The sequence below is a fragment of the Rhinolophus ferrumequinum genome, chromosome 18, assembly GCF_004115265.2.
Source record: "Rhinolophus ferrumequinum isolate MPI-CBG mRhiFer1 chromosome 18, mRhiFer1_v1.p, whole genome shotgun sequence".
Lineage (NCBI taxonomy): Eukaryota > Metazoa > Chordata > Mammalia > Chiroptera > Rhinolophidae > Rhinolophus > Rhinolophus ferrumequinum.
The window spans coordinates 48,389,806-48,406,510 of record NC_046301.1 but is presented as its reverse complement, the minus strand read 5'-3'; the positions used below and the strand labels follow the sequence as shown (position 1 = coordinate 48,406,510).

Sequence of the window (16,705 nt, the reverse complement as noted above, 5' to 3'; positions counted from 1 at the left end):
CCAACAGAGGCCGGAGGTGGGATGGGGGGTCAGGCTGGGCCAGGGCGGCAGTCGCTGAGCCTGCATGCCCTCCTCCTAGGTGCCCCTCCCCCTTATCTCCAAAGACTTACTTTGTGACTTTGAAAATACGCAATAACCTGAGGGCTCGTAACACGCTGATTCCAAAGGATGTGCCAGGTTTTATGACAGCCCAGATGACCTCAAAGATGCTCCCAATGATAACCTAGAACAGAGGATCTGCTCTTGTGTCCAAGGTCCTTGCAAACATGCTCGCAAGCCGAGCCTTGCAGGAACCCAACCCAACTCCCACCCTCAAATGCGAGCAGGGTGACAGTCTCAGACCCCTCTCATCCCTTCTCTGTCTCTCTTTATTAAGAGCTCGTGAGAGTCAAGAATTCCTGAAACATATAATTACAATGTGGGTGCCCATGCAGCTACCACCTACATCAAGAAATAGGACATGTTAGCCGCCCAGAAGCCTCTGGGCATCTCCTAGACATAAGCATCATTCTGAATGTTCTAAGAACCATTTCCTTGATTTAAAAAAAAAAAAAAATGAGGTGAAATTCACGTAACATAAAATTAACCATTTTAAGTGCGCAACTCAGTGGCATTTAATACCTTTGCAATGTTGTGCAACCATCACCTCTATCTAGTTCCAGAACACTTCCATCATCCCAAAAGGAAGTTCCGTCCCCATGAATAGTCCCTCTCCAGTCCCTGTCAACCAGTGCTCTGTTCTCTGTCTCTATGGATTTGCCGGTTCCAGATAGTTCATATAAATGAAATTATGCAATATGTGACCTTTTGTGTCTGGCTTCTTCTGCTTATCATACGGTTTTTGAGTTCTGCCTTTTAAAGTATTGAAGTATCATCCTTAGACAATACAGATTAGTTCAGTTCACCTGAACTTTGATGAGCAGAATCACGCACATGGTAGGGACTGCTTTTGCAGTGTCTGCCTCTTTTAGCGTAATACTGTGTGGCCTACGGGTGGAGCTGTGGTGTCGGCCTTTCATGGCTGCAGAGAATTCCATGTCGGGGCTACACCCCCACTTACTTATCCATTCTACTGCAAAGGGATATTTGGGTCATTTGGTTTGGAACTATTATAAGCCAGGCTGCTGAGGACACTGTTGTATGTGTCTTCTGGGCATCTGTATGAATTTCTCTAGGGTGAAACCCTAGCAGTGGCATTGCCAGGTCACCCCCACTTTCCAAAGAGGGTCCACACATTTGCTTCCCCACCGGCAGTGGCTGGCGGTTCTGGGAGCCTGTATCCAATGTTTGCGATGGTCCTTTTATTCCTATTTGCATTCAGCTGAGTCTCTCATATCCAGGGGTGACCCCGCCTCTCCCTCTTCTATGTCGCCAGGTATCATGCTTGGCAAGAACTGGAGAAATAAATTCCTTAGAAACCAGGGCACTTACCCCACAGTCAAAGCAGTTGAAGGAAGAGTGGAAGTAAGGCCGTGTCCCAAGCCCGTACATTTTTATAAACATTTCGGACATAAAGAGTCCTAAGAAAATGAATTCTGCATAGTCTAGAAAGTGGGGGGAAGAACAGAGAGAAAGTTAGTTTTGTTGGGAGGGGGGCTACCAGGTGGCTCTGAGTTTCCTGTTAATACCAATCCTGTGCCTTGCCTGGCCTGGCAAAAAGGGAGAGAGATGTTGGTCTTTGGTGGCTTTGGCCAAGGATTAAGCAAGGCTTCCTTTCCATGGGCCTCAGTTTCCCCTCTGTTAACAGGGAGGAGCAACAACTGTCCACTACCCTCCAACCAACCAAAGCCAGGCCAATCTTAAAAAGATTGAGAAAAAGTTCAGCGGGTATCCATCTTGCAGGGCTTGCCCTGGTTTGATGAAAAGGGTTGGATGTTGCAAGGACCTAGGTTTTGTGCTGCCTGGTAGGTTCCTGAAAACTGACGCCATTTTACAAACTAACGAATGAATAAACATGGGAATGAGAGAACTAACTGGCTAACTAACCACTGACTACCTGGCTAACTAACAAAATAACAATGACCCCCTGATGTCAGTGTGTCATAATCTAAGAATTATGATGAATCCACTTTTATATGCCTGAGCTCCAAAGGGAAAATAGAAATAGAAATCATAACGGTGTCCTGTTTGTAAGCCCCGGGTGTTAGGGATTTAGTTGTAGCACCACAAGGAACCGATATAAGGCACAGCTTTTCTCCCAACTTGGAAAACCTATCTGATGTCCCCTGGAACTCCTCCTGTCTTCCTGATGTCTGTCTATAAGTCTAGAGCAAGACAAAGCCTCTTGTTCTTTGGGGAGCAGGCATGTGCAAATGCCTCTGGGAGAGATAACACATGAGTGTTTATTTGCACAGGCAAAGAAATGGCTAACATCAGGTCTTTTTCTGAGAGGGCTTCTTGGTGGGGCAGGAAGATGAAGAGTCAGGAAGGACACAGGTACTCACCTAATGGATGGAAAGGAGAAGTAACGAGGGCTTCCGAAGGGAAGAAAGTATACAGAAAGGGGAGAGAGGACTCACACCTCCAAGAATTTTAATTTGGGTCACATAGCATATTCTGTTTGAAGGTCAAGGGCATGTGTTATATCATTCTTGTAAGAGGTGGTTTGAACTGTCAAGGTCCTTCCTGCTCATTCCTATTAAAACAGTCCCTTAGTTTTAGGACTTCAGGGAGCTCCTAGTGTCTAAGGGGAAACTCTAGGGTCTCCAGGACCTCCAGGACCAAAATGGCAGTGAGCGAGATCTATCCATCACATCTGGTGCATTCAAAGAACCACCAGCAGCAACTCTGGGAGGATTTAAAGAGTTTCCAAGATGCATGTTCTCCAGTTACCATGGAAACATGATAGCTGGTGATGCACAAGACCTGAGAGAATTGTCTGTGGCATTGGTGGGCCTGGAAGAAATTTCAGAGCCATGGAATTCAATTTCCACCAAGTACAGAAGAAGCATTTGAGACTCAGAGAAACTATTATACTTCACTGATTCTAAGACATATATTTTTGTTCACATGCTGACATCTCTGAAATTGGGGTGTATTTTAAAACCATGTCCTAGTTTAGACAGCAGCATTGTTTAATTTGTTAGTGGAGCATAAAACAAGAGTGCTTTATAATTGAAGATGCCTTCAATCAATGGATATGGTAATGGCTGTCCAAGGTCACAGGGCAAGTTAAAGGCAGGCATTGAGAACCCAGGTCACCCGGTGGCCAGGGCAGGGATCTGCCCTCAGACACAGCTTGGAGTCTGGGTTCAAATCTCAACTTCATCACGTACTACCTGTGCGATCCTGGGCAAGTTACTTAACCTCTCTGTGTCTCAGTTTTCTCAACTGGAGATAATTAAAGCACCTTTACAGACACAGAGGTCCAGGGCAGAAAGTCCCAACCCTCTGTTCCTGAACCAGGACAGACAGAGTAAGGTGATTAGCGGGGAGAATATGGGAGATTAAAAATAGACTATCAGAGGAGGTTAAGATGAGAAGAGTCCTCATTTGTAAGAGACTCCAGGGGGACCAAATGCAATTACTAAGGTTGGAACTAGGTCAGGGCTCTCGGAAGGAGAGCTGGTCCCTGGGGGGTGTCCAGGGGAGATCAGCCAATGCAGCTGGGCACAATGAGGGTTACAAGGAGACCTGGACCAGGTAACCCGGACCAGGCTCTCAGGCCTTTCTAGGCTGAAGACTCAACTGTCTCCAGTGGCTGCCTGGGTCAATTCTGAACCACATCAGAAGGGCACAGAATCCATAGACCTAAGTCAGACAAGCCAGTAGATGCAGGAGGAGGGTAACCAGCAGGCAAAAACGGTGTGGGGTCCACCACCAGTGCCAGGGCACCCACTTGCCCTCCTCACTGCGCAGCCACTACTCTTGATGATTCCTTAGCGCTCTTTACTTTTTAAGTCCTGGTCAAACGTCTCCCTGCTGTTCACTGCTTCTCCTCACCCCCAGCCAGGTCATCAATTTTGATACTATCTCATGCCAATTCCGGGAAAATGGGAATAGGCCCAGAAGGGCAAAGCCGTGGGGGACCTGGTGCCCACTGAGGGAGTAGGATGCTTTTACAGTTGTTGGAGGGGATCCACTAGGAATGGATCCCAGACACAGGAAGTCAAACAGAGCGGGAGAGAAAAGGGGAAAGAAGCAGAAGGTTTGAAAGAAGAGGGAAGCAGCAGAGAGTCAGAAATGAACAGAGAAAATGGGGCCACTTTTTGTCCCTAAGGCACCCCCATCTCTCAACCACATAATATTTAACATTCCCAGCCACTCACCTAGAAATGACACGTATGTTTCTGTCTCTATCTGGCTGTCTTACGGTCTCTGCTTCTCTCTGTCTCTTCCAGTATCTCCTTCACCAGCACCCCTATGTTTCTCTTAGACAGGGACCACAGATGTGTCCAGTGGCCTAAATTCTAGCTTCCAGATCTCAGGCCCAAATAAGTTGGGCCCTGGCATTGTGACAGCAGACACATCAGCCCTGATCCCAGGTGTAGACACGGCCAAATGAAAGGGCAGATTCAACAGGGACCAAAGAAGGAACACGTATCTCCAGAGAGAGAGAACTGGCAAAACGGAGTGAGGAAGGGGCGAGGGACCCGGTGGGGCAGGCTGGTGGTACTCACAGAGGAAGTCGGAGAGCCACTCGGGCTGGTTGTAGTGAACAATAGCAACACACAGCGTGTTGAGAGCTACCAGACTGAGCACAGTCCAGTAGAAGGCCTGAGTTTTGACCATACGGCGGATGTAGAAACGCACCCTCCTCTCCTTTTTGTGGAAAAAAGTCGAGTTCTCCAGCTTGGCACTTTTAATGCTGGCTCGGGCAAAGGGAGACCCTGCCAGGGAGAGGATGGAGAATGTCAGGGTATTCCTGTGGAGGAAATTAACCGACGCGTGGCCCAGGCACGGATTGTGGCCAGGGGATCCATTAGCCTCCCGAGCAAGGCTTCTGGCCCAAGGGAACTGTCATGACCCAAGGGCTCAGCTTTCCAGAGATGGAGCTTATGAGAAAGAAATGTCCCTGAAAATAATGGCATTGGAAATAACCAATTAGAGCTCAGGGTGTCAGTAGGGAGGCTGACGGCTCTTGTTGCCAGAACCAATTTTTTGTGTCTTCCCCTCCTCGCCCCGTCTGATGACTCTGGGGGTCATGCCATGGGGCAGGATGAAGCAGGAGCCTCTGCTCAGGACCCCAGGTGCGGGGGTGGAAAGCAGAGCTGCATGGAGCATACTTGGAAAGCTTCCAGGAGGAGGTGTGGGTAGGACCCTAGTTTTCCATGGACACTTTACTTTAGAAATGATCACTGAGGAATGAACCAGCCATGCCCTCTGCCTGCACATGTTTTTACTCTTAAGCATTTATGAAGCACCTACTGTATGTCCAACTCTGTTCCAGGTGCTCAGGATACTCTAGTTAACAGAGTATCCTGGGACTGACGCTCCAGTTGGGGAGATAGACAGCAAACGTATCCCAATAAGTAAGTTATTAGTGTGATGGAAGGTGAAAAGTACTTTGGAAAAAATGAAAAGTAGAGCAGAATAAGGGGGAGGAGCCCTAGCAGGGGCCATGGGGTAGGCTGCAGTATTAAATCCAGTGGTCAAGGTGAAGGCATTGACCTAAGTCACCTTAGAATCTTAGACTGAGTAAACAGTAAGTGCAAAGGTCCTGAGGCAGGAATACGCTTGACATATTTGGGAAATAGCATAAGGAGACCAGTATGGCTGCAGTGGAGTGGTTGAGGAAGCGAGAGGGAGGAGGTGAGAACAGGTAGGTGACAAGGCAGGTCGTGAAGGGCCTTCTGGGCTGAGGGAGGACTTTGGCTTTTGCTCTGAATGAGGTGGGAGCCATGGAGGGTTCTGTGTGGAGGAGCGTTGTGTCCTGATTCAGGTGCTCACAGGCGCCCTCTGGCTGCTGTGGGAGGAACAGGCCACAGAGGGCATGGGGCAGGAGCTGTGGGACCAGGGAAGAAGCTACAGCACTGGTTCAGGCCAATGTTGATGGGGGCTAAGCTGAGAAGCGTGAAGAGTAGGCAGATTTGGGATGTATTATTTAAGGTAGATTTCAACATTTGCTGATGGAGTGAGGGTGGGTGTGAGAGGGAAGAGCCCAGGTTTTTGGGTTGAGCACTGGAGGGATAGGCAAAAACGGTGTGGGGTCCACAACCAGTGCCAGGGCATCCACTTGCCCTCCTTACCCCTTTGAGAGGTTGGGGGAGCCAGGGCGGTGCCACTGTGGAGGGCTTAGGAGAACCTGGAAGCAGGACAAGGTCTCTGCATGATCCCAGCACCTGGCAGTTTCCCACCCAGCCTCAGTGCATAAATACCAACACTGGGTCAGGTCTCCGAAGTCGCAGCTCCCGGTGAGCACCAATAAAATGTGCTTGAAGAGTTGCAGCCACACCCTCATCTCAGACACCATCAGGCCTCGCCTCCCCGTGAAGCTTCACCTCCCCGTGAAGCTCAGTCACCCCAGAGGTCCAGATCCCTGAGACTCATCATTACCCAGAGTCCTGCCTGCGCCCACCTTCAGGCCTTTCCTTTGTACTGGCTGTTCAGTCTGCTTGGGCCCCTGTCCTCCAGTCACCTGTACAGCTAAACCCCTCACCTCTCTGAATCTCGCCTCCGAATGAGGCTTATGCTGACCACTCTGTTTTACATCACACACGCACTCCTCCTGCCCGCTCTGACCCCGTGCTACCTACCCATCTTGTTTTACTCTTTCTCCACAGCACTTATGTTACCTTCTAACATACTACGTCGTTCATCTGGGTATTACTTTTGAGATTTCTTGTCTCTTGTTTTGAGAGCTGCCATCCACTGAGAGGGGTAGGTTTGGGGGGAGGGTCAGAGCTCAGTTTTGGACATTGATTTTATCTTCTGAAATACCTCTTCTTGAAAACCTTCAATTGCATTCATTTGCTTATAGTTCTTCATTGGTTCACTCATTCTTTCATTCGTTCACTAGTTTGTTCAGTCTTCAGTGTGCTCATTTGTTCATTCATTCATTCATGTATTTATTCATCCATCTATCCATCAATTCCTTCCTTCGTACATTTGCTCATTCACCTGTCCCTCCATCCAGCACGGTCATCTACCCCACCTCATCAGGAGGCATGGGACACAGCAAACATCTTGCAGGATGCCATGTCTTTTTAGCAAAATTCTAAACAGAAGTCATGAGTTGGAATCCCAGGGGCCATACTGGTTCATCCTGGCTTTGTAAAACTTGCAATTATTGGTCCCCATTTAAAAAACATGGAGATTTTCCATAAAAGTATGGATTTCAGCTTCTCATGAATGAAAGTAATAGCTTATCTTTATTGGACACTTAGTAGGCACCAGGTAAAGTGAGGGACTTTATTTTACATGATAAACTGCTTGCTCCTCTTTGCAACTATAGGAAGTAGGCGCCAGTGTTAAACCCATTTTACAGTTAAGGAAACAAAGGCTGAGAGGGGTCCAGTGACTGTTAAGAAGCATTGAGTGTTCAGAGCAGGTGTTCTCAGCCGCCCCACTATACTCCTTCCTGGAACATATGGCCATAGGGAGGGGCCACATTCCCACCTGGCAGCAGTTGGCTAAGCCCGGTGGCTGGATCCTTCCCTCCTGTCCATCACCTGCCTGACCCCATAGGCCTTGAGAACCGCAGGGAAGCTCCACATGGCCCTTTGCAGTTGGGGTATTTCTGGTCCCTGCAGATCCCAAAGATGTGCTCACACCTGCAGGCATCCACAGGGCATGGCAAAGAGGAATGAGATTCTTGAAGGTCTCAGGGCTCAGGGAGGGATGCTCCATGGGCCGAGAGAGAGAGAGAGAGAGAGAGAGAGAGAGAGAGAGAGAGAGATATCTCACTGTGGGCAGAAGTCCCCGGACCCCCACTCCTGCTGGAGCCACATTGAAAACCTGGCTCCATCACCAACCAGTTAGTGACCTTGGACAAGTCAACTTGCATCTTGGGACTCTAGTGCCTCTATCTGTAAATCAGGCACAACGGCACTTCCCATCTCACTGGGCTATTGGGAGGAATCAATGGGTTAATACCCCTTAGCACGATGCTGGCATATTATTGGGCATAAAATCTCCTATTTAACCCCAAGAAATCAAGACCCAGTCCACATGCCAATGCGTCAAGGAAGTCTTTCCTGATTACTGGGCCTGGAGACACATCCCACAGTACGCATACTGCTCATCAGAAAGGGAGAGGGAAGTGAATATTAATTGAACACGTACTATGTGCCAGGCCCCTATTCTAGCTCTGTACGGCTACCTGTTTATTGCATTTCATATTCACTTTGACGCATGCTCCCTTTCTCTGTACATTCCTGTCTCTAATTTTTCTCTGTGGTCTGGAATTGCAATTTTAGGCAATTCTTAGATTTAAAAGAATAATTTTAATAAGATATTTTATGAAACCCAATATTTCCAAAATATTATCATTTCAACATGGAATCAATATAAAAATATATTAAAGAGATTTTACAATCTTATTTTGGGAGTGCTAAGTTTTCCAAATCTGGTATGTTATGAAGCACATCTCAGTTCATACCAGCCACATTCAGGGAGTCAAGAGCCAGAGGAGACCAGTACCAGTCTGGAAGGTTCTGTGGTGAGGACAGCAGTACGTTACCAATAAGGGTTAATCTGGGGATTTTGGGCTATTTAGATGCCCTTAAAATTTGCTGTACATTGAAATAGGTGCTGCCCAAGTTGTGGGTTGAACTATGTCCCTCAAAGAGATGTACTGAAGTCCTAACCCTGGTACCTGTGAACGTGACCTTATTTGGAAATAGGGTCTTTGCAGACGTCATCAAGTTAAGATGAGGTCAGACTTGATTAGAGTGGGCCCTAAGTCCAATGACTAGAGTCCTTGTAAGAGGAGAAGAGACACAGAGACACACAGGAGACCATGGGGACAGAGGCAGAGATAGGAGGGACGCATGTACAAATCAGAGATTGCCAAGGATTGCTGATGCCAGAAGCTAAGAGAAAAGCATGGAACAGGTTCTCCCCTGTAGCCTTCAGAGCCAGCACAACCCCCCTGACACCTTGATTTCAGTTTGGATTTCCTGACTCCAGAACTGTGCAAAAAGAACTTTCTGTTGTTTTAAGCTGCTCAGTGTAGGGTACTTTGTGCCGGCAGCCCCCGGAAACAAATACAGCCCACATAGAACTTACATCATTAAAATCATCTAAATGGAATCTGATTGTTCCTAAAGAAATGGTGTGATGGCAGCTTCCATTCGTGGCTCAACTTTTCCTATAAATGACTCAAGTTCCATATTCCAGGAGTAAGTTATGAGACCACTTTACAATGTATTTACCAACGGATTCGACATTGTGTTACAATCACCCATCATGTAAGGCTGTGTTTACTATGGTACAAAGGAGGGCAAACACCACCCAGTTCCTGCCTTACTTTGAAACACATCATCATCATCACCATCTTTCACAGAAATAAATAAAGGTGTCTCCCTCTCAGAACCCTGGAATTCTAGAAGTCTCTTTCTGGGTGCATTTTTGAACTACCAAAGGAATTGAATTTTGGTGGGTTTGCCTGGAGCAAACGTGGTCCCAGGATATCAAGCCATTAGCCTGTGTTTTGTATCTGTTTAGAAAGCTGTGCGTTACCTGCTTTCTTAACAGAGGTGCCATAGGACACCGTCAGCTCTTAACAGTCTGTTAGCTTCTTACTTCAGTTTCTCATCGTCCTTTTATCACATTTTTATCAAATGCCTGGAACCTGGGTTCTCTAAATAGCAAGTCTTCTTATGTCAGCCACACATTTAAGAGCAGGGTCTCCCACAGACAAACCCTCTGTGAATCTCTCTCATGGCCCCCGGATCGTGCCCTGTGTTACGAGCTGAATTGTGTTCCACCGAATCCATATGTTAACTTTACAACCCCCAGAACCTCAGAATGTGATGTATTTGGAGACAAGGCCTTTGATAGAGGTAATCCAATTAAAATGAGGTCATCAGGTTGGACTCTAATTCAACATGACTGGTGTCCTTATAAGAAGAGATTAGGAAACAGACACACAGAGGGAAGACCCTGTGAAGAAATGGGGAGAAGACGGACATCTGTAAGCTACGGAGGGAAGCCTCAGAAGAAACCACCTCTGCTGATACCTTGATCTCAAACTCCCAGCTTCCAAAACCATGAGAAAATAAATATCTCATGTTTAAACCACCCAGGTTGTGCTATTTTATTATGATAGCCCTAGAGAACTAATACACTCTCCCCATTCCACGTGAAGACCCGTTTGAAAATGCCTCCTTCACGAAGCTTTCTTTGCTTTTCCACCAAACTCTTCCCTGCCTTAGTCAGCCATGAAATTCCTTATATGAATAATCAGTCTCTGTTGCTTTTAAGTACTGTAACTTTAAATTTATCTAATGACTTTTCTGATTTCAAAAGTAACCTATGTCACTAATTTGTACAATTCAGGAAAGAATCACGTAAAACATGAAAACCCCTTACGATCTTCTAGTTCCCAAATCTTTAAGAACCTCTTACACTTGTGGGCGAAAAGAGGGGTGCTGTAATAAATCTCACAGGGTGATCTGATTATAAATTCCTAACTGGGCAGGTCATGGAGGGTAGTCACGTCCTAGACCTATAACTGCTTTAGCAAAAGGATTATCTTTGCCTTAAACAAGCCCTGCCCATCGTTTTTGTGCATCTAGGTTAACACACCTTTGAAATACCTGTTTTTCAGACCTCTCAAGGCATAACCACCCTGAAGGGAACACATAATCTTGTAAACATCCTGTAATCCAATCCCTGCCTTGCTTTCTTCTACCTTCAATAATCTTCCTCATGTTCCCTCCTTAATCTCAAATGCAGAAAAGAAACTGCAGACTGCTAATCTGAGATCTTGCTTTCTGGCAATGTCATCAGTTTGGCTCAAATAAACTTGTATCAAAATTCTCTACAGGTTTGGATGTTACTTATGCTGACACATTCCTTAATATTGTTTTAAAAATGGGATCATACATTTTACTTAAGGTGAACAATTGGCTTTTTTTCACTGGAAAATATATTTCAAACATCTTTCCATGCCAGCAGCAACCTCATTCTTTTTCCTGGCTGCAAAGTATTCCCCTGTATGTAAATACTATCATTTCTGTAACCATTTCCCCATATTTGGGCATGTGCGTTGTTTCTGGTTTTCACTTTTTTGAACCCCAGAAACAATGCTGCTGAGAAGAGGCTGCACGTAGATCTTTTATACATGTGAAGAAATGCTTGGAAGTGGACGTGCTAGGTCAAAGAATATAAACACCAAGAATTAAATAATGCCATACCATACACGAGCAACACTGCCAATTAATATTCCTGCCAACCGTATATGACAATGTCCATTTCCCACATCTTTGCTGACACTGGGTAGTACCCCTTTGTCATCTTTCCTCTAATGATTGATGAAAAATAACGTCTCCCTGTTAATTAAGAGCACCTATCCAATCTTATTCCTGGTGGAGAGCCTGACTTGGGTACCCCCATTTTTTTCAGTGTCTGGCATTTAATATATGTGGTAAGAACAAAAGCTACCTGCCTGTCAAAATAGAACAAAACACATTTTAGAAAGGGGAAGCCACCTAATTGGGAAAACATGTAGGGCAGACACAACTGATCAAATGCACTGAGCGCTGAGAGAGCGCTATAATCCTTGAACTTGCTGGAAGGAGAGGAACAGATGTACCCACAAGTGGAACTAGGACTAGTTTATCATTACAAGGAAAAGAGTGTTTTGGCTGGAAATTAAAAATGCAAATGAAAACAAGCTTGAAGGTATCATTACAAACCAACTTCACTAGGAAAGGAAAGGAAGCGGGTAACACGCAAGGGCCTGGGTGGGGAGTCTGTGAACTTACGCATGCTCGGCAGGTTTATAAATGGGTTCAGTGTTTTTCAAACTCAGAAGGGCTCTGCGAATAATGAGTTGAAAAGCTGTTAATATCTTTGATCCTGTAATTATCCCTAAGGAAACACGCCCAAAGGGTGGGGGGAATAATCGTACATAAATGTTCACAGCAGTGCTCCTTGTAAGAGCAAACACGGGCAACAGCTCAAACAGCACATAATAGAGCCACAGCTAAGCAAGACTAGAGTAGCCACCCTTATGGAGAACGGGACTGCAATGGAAATTATGTCAAAACTCAACAGGAAGGTCATAAACTAGGGATGAATGAAAAAGGCTGAGTATGCAATAGTTGGTGCCTGTGGGTTAGAAACACGTGCATATGTATTAAATGTTCCTTCTTTCCTCACCCCACCTCCTTTGCTCTTTCTTCTTCCCTCCCTTCTTCTCCTATCCCTTCTTCCTGTCTCCTTCAGCCACACAGTTCCCCCATCAGCCTAAATGCCTTCTTCTCCCTTCTGAGTCTCGTGTTATCTCCTCTGCCTGGATGCTCTCCCACCACTGCTTTCCTTGCAACTTAAAAAACCCATGTCAAAAAGTAAGATATTCTCCTTGGAGAAGGTCAAAAGCAACACAGCCTCCACAGGGATGAGCAGGAAAAGGGTAAGTGTCCCCCCCCCACTGCAAACTCTGCCCTGTGCGGTGACCGACAGCAATAGTCTGACTACAGCCGTCTGCACGCTTTTCTCCGCCAGCACTGCCATGGTGAACTCTGAGCAAGCCTTTCGTTCTCAGCTTCCATGTCATCTCCTCTGGGAAGCCTTCCCTGACCACACACACATTCCCACAGCAGGCCAAGCCTGCTCTAGGGCATCTCCTCTGCAGTGCCATTATCACCACAGGGTTATTTGTGTCGTTATCTGTGTAGTATCTATTTCATGTGCTGAATGGCAAGCTCCAGGTGGGTTGGGATGTGGTCTCTGTCTTGTTCACAACGGGGCACCTAATAAGAGCAGCCCCTCAATGAGTCCTCAATGCCTTCAGGAATCATATTATTACTCAAGAATAATGAATGAATAACGTCAGGCAACACTCTTGGGAGTTGTTCTAAGGGCTTACTGTGGATTCTTGAATTTCATTCTCGCAACAATATTAGAAGCAGGCACTGTTGTTACTCCCATCCTCATGTCACCTGCCCAGGACACACAGGTGCGAAGGGGCAGAGTCGAGACCTAAATCTAGGCAACTGGGTACCCAAGCCTTTAGCTCCCACCTGTCGGACAACTAGTGCTAAACAGGGGGGCTCACCCACAGAGGCGATGTCGGCCAGCTGATCCTCGGCCTCCTCGGGGTTCAGCAGGTCTGTCTTGCTCTTCTTTATGGTGGCTCTCCGCAGAGCTCCAACAATGGAAACATGGCAAGAGAAAAAGACGTGACCCTTTTTGTGACAGCAATGATACTGACCAAGTGCGTCCTCGGGGCCAGGTACTCTGTCAGGGACATTCTATGTGTCATTGGATTTAACCCTTGTGGCAATCCAGTTTGGTGGGAAGTAACAGTATGCCCATTTTACTCATCTAGATGTGTAGATTGGGGCTCAGGGCGGTCACATGACTTTGCCCAAGGGATAAAGATGAGAATCCAGTCCTGTGCAATTGAAGTCTGGGATCTCAGCCACCGCTTCTCCTCTGGGAGCCCTGGGACTGGATATAGAGTGATTGCTATGAAGACAGTCCACCCCTTGACTTTAGCAGACTTGCGAGGCAGGCTGGCACTGTGGATGTCCTCCCTCAGTGTTTAGTCTCGACTCGCCCAACAGCTCTCCAGGGGACAATGAGTTGAGGCATCCACTTCCAATAAAGTGACTTGGACACCACCATGTGTAATCTCTTCCCTTCCCCGCAGATAGTAAAATCCAGTTTGTAACCTATGGGGATGAAGTCCCAAATCCTTTATTTCCTTCTCATCCCTGCTATTTAGAGTAAAAACTCATTGTTCCATCTAGCCACATTTCTGACACATAAGACAACTGTCCTGTGCTGTAACCTGGATTCTTGGTGAAATTATTATTAATTTTTTTAATTTAGCAAATACAAAGGGTGCCAACCCTGAGCCAGGCACTGTTCTAGGTATTCTATTTACAAGAATTAATGTAACCCTCATGAACACCCCAGTGATGTCTGTATTATTATGGTCATGCCCATTTTGCAGATGAGAAAAATGGAGGCACAAAGCAGAAGTCGGGCACATGGCTAAGGCAGAAAGGGCGAGCCAGAAGATGCAAACTCTGTGCTGAGGTCCTGAAATCCCTTGAGGAAGCAGACTCCTTCCATCCCCATGTCCTCCTGAGCCTGACGTAGTCTCGTGTTTGTTCTTCGCATCATCTGGGCCCTGAACATTCATCCCCTGAAAGCCCCTTCGGACGGAGGGGCCTATTTCCCCGTCTCCCCTGGGACCCACCCCAGAGCCAGGTTCAGAACAGTTACCATCAAAAGGGTGCCTCTGCTCCCCGTCGATTTCATCCTCGGCAAGGATTACCTCTTCTAAGGAGGAAGAACACAGAGTTAAGCTCCAGGGTCTGGAAGACTCTCCTAGGGATGGGTTTCCTTGGGCCAGAAGGAGAAGGATCCAGCTGCCCACCTCCTCTCTCCCCTTGCTGATGGCAACAGCTCAATCAGCCAGAAATGTGCTGCTCACTTATTTCTGACTCCCAGCCCCACTTCAGCAACAGTAACAATAGCCAAATTATCCCCCCTTCCCTCAAAACAAAAACCAACATCCTTACCTATAAGCCTAAGCCTATAAGGTTGTGCCTGACCCAGGCCCCATCACCGACCTGCCTTCCTCTCCTCCCCCTCTCTCCCTCACTCTCTCAGCTCCAGCCACACTGGATTCCTGCTGTGACTTTACTCCTACCTCAGGGCCTTTATACTTGCTGTCCCCACTGCCTGGAATGCCCTTCCCCGAGACATCCACATGCTTCTTTCACATCTCTGCTCAGATGTCACATCTTCAGAGACCCTCTCTGATGGATCAGTTGGTCTCCTCTGACCATTTTCTGACTCCTACCCTGGTTTACTTTTTTAATTTTTGCCTTGCTTTATTTTTCATCTCAGCATTTGGAAGCACCCAACATTTTATGTTATTTGTTTATTTTCTGTTTCTCTCACTAGAATATCAGAGCCCTGTGGGAAGGGATTTGGTCTGTTTGTTCGCTGTTATATCCTCAGTGCCTAGAACAGTGACTGGTATACAGTGGATGCTGCCTAAGCGTTTGTTGAATGACTGAACAAATAAACATGTGTTCACTGTGGGTCGGGCACTGCTCTTCCTAAGTGACTTAGCTTGGATTATCTCACTGAATTCCCAAATGGCCTAATGAGGTAGGTACTATCATTATCTTCAATTAACAGCTGAGGAAACTGAGGCACAGGAAGGTGAGGTACATTGTTAGGAAGTGGTGGAGCTGGGACGTGAATCAAAATCTGGTTTTAGAGCTTGTAACCATTATGCAATGTCCTATCCTAGGCACATGGTTAAGGCAGAAAGGGCAGGCCTGAAGATGCAAATTCTGTGCTAAGGTCCTGAAATCCCTTGAGGAAGCCAGTCCCCATGTCTTCCTGAGCCTGACCGGGTCTTGTGTTTGTATCTCGGCTTTATCCCAGAAGTTTTACTATCATACTCTGAATTCTTATTGCTAAAAATCGGGACTACAAGTTCAACCCTCTTTCTCCTCCCATCATGACCCTGCCCTCCTTTGTTTCCAAACTGCATGCATGACTCTATGTGCTCTGTGGCCTGGGATGTCGATTTCTGGGCCCCAAGATGAAAGGGCCTCACCTGCTTTTGAGATCCACTCCATGTACCCATTGAGCTCTCGTTCAATCTGTTGCTGTCGCCTCAGCTTCAGAAAAGCCCGCCGGTTCTCCACCCGCTCCCTTTCTTTGGCAAACTCCCTGCAGAAGCACGAAAAAGTGAGGCCTGGCTGTTTAATAAATGTTAGAGAGTGTGTGTGTGCGCGTGTGTGTGCGTGCGCACGTGCATGTGTATTTGGGGGTTCAGAAGTTCCTGGAAGGCAGAGAATTTCAACAAGTGGAATCAGGTCTTCTGGGAGAAAAATCAATATTCTAGGAGTGGGTATCTCTGCCAATTTCCCACATTTCCCAATAATTGCAACCAACTAGAGAAAAAAGCAAAACTATAGACCATGCCATACCAACCACTACTGGCTACATACTCCGTTCTCATTCTTGGTGCTTCTGGCTACAGAATATTTTCAGTCCTGTTTTAAGTTGGCCGAATGAGACATAAGCTGAAGGTTTCTGCAGCAGCCTCACTTCCCTCATATCGGCCCCACCCCTCCCGCTTCCCTCCTTCCTCTTCCTGTTTGGAGTGTGGGATGACCATCCTGTGAGTGTAAGGCAACCATCCTGAAACAAGGAGGCAACCGTAAGATTGAAAATCTCTGATAAGACGTTAGATTCGAACTTTAGAAGGAACGGGGGTCTCTGATGGCACCATGGAGCCACCATACCAGTCCCCAGATTTCTTGTTGGTAATAATAGGAAACTCGTTTATGTTAAGCCAAAAAAGATCAATCCTGGGGATTAGGGACAATGTGTGTCATGAAAACGCATGTCTGACTGTAGGCTATAATGTTATATTTGGAAAACAGGAGAAGGGAGAAAACCCAACCTATTGTTTCTTTAAAATATAAATTATAGAAAGTAAAGCTCTATAGCATTTTTCTGTGTGGTGGGTTGTGGGTCTGAAAAATTTGAGAAAACCTTCTGAATGAGAGGTCTGAATTGGAAAGAAGCTCTTCTTTCCCTGGGTAGAGGTAGCTCA

The 16,705-nt window shown here is 46.6% G+C and overlaps 1 protein-coding gene across 13 annotated transcripts in view; it reads right to left on the bottom strand.

The window, feature by feature from the left end:
* The window catches only part of CACNA1A (calcium voltage-gated channel subunit alpha1 A), a 285,808-nt gene that overhangs the window by 79,590 nt on the left and 189,513 nt on the right, over nucleotides 1-16,705 (bottom strand). For 10 of the 13 annotated variants that reach the window (XM_033133775.1, XM_033133773.1, XM_033133764.1 and 7 more), the window contains 6 exons: nucleotides 15,698-15,813; nucleotides 14,344-14,400; nucleotides 13,166-13,261; nucleotides 4,620-4,829; nucleotides 1,432-1,544; nucleotides 111-223 (listed from right to left, as the gene is read on the bottom strand). In XM_033133775.1, the coding sequence (XP_032989666.1) occupies nucleotides 111-223; nucleotides 1,432-1,544; nucleotides 4,620-4,829; nucleotides 13,166-13,261; nucleotides 14,344-14,400; nucleotides 15,698-15,813 (705 nt within the window). The remainder of the gene's footprint in view (nucleotides 1-110; nucleotides 224-1,431; nucleotides 1,545-4,619; nucleotides 4,830-13,165; nucleotides 13,262-14,343; nucleotides 14,401-15,697; nucleotides 15,814-16,705) is intronic. The other 3 variants (XM_033133767.1, XM_033133772.1, XM_033133766.1) reach the window with 2 other exon arrangements.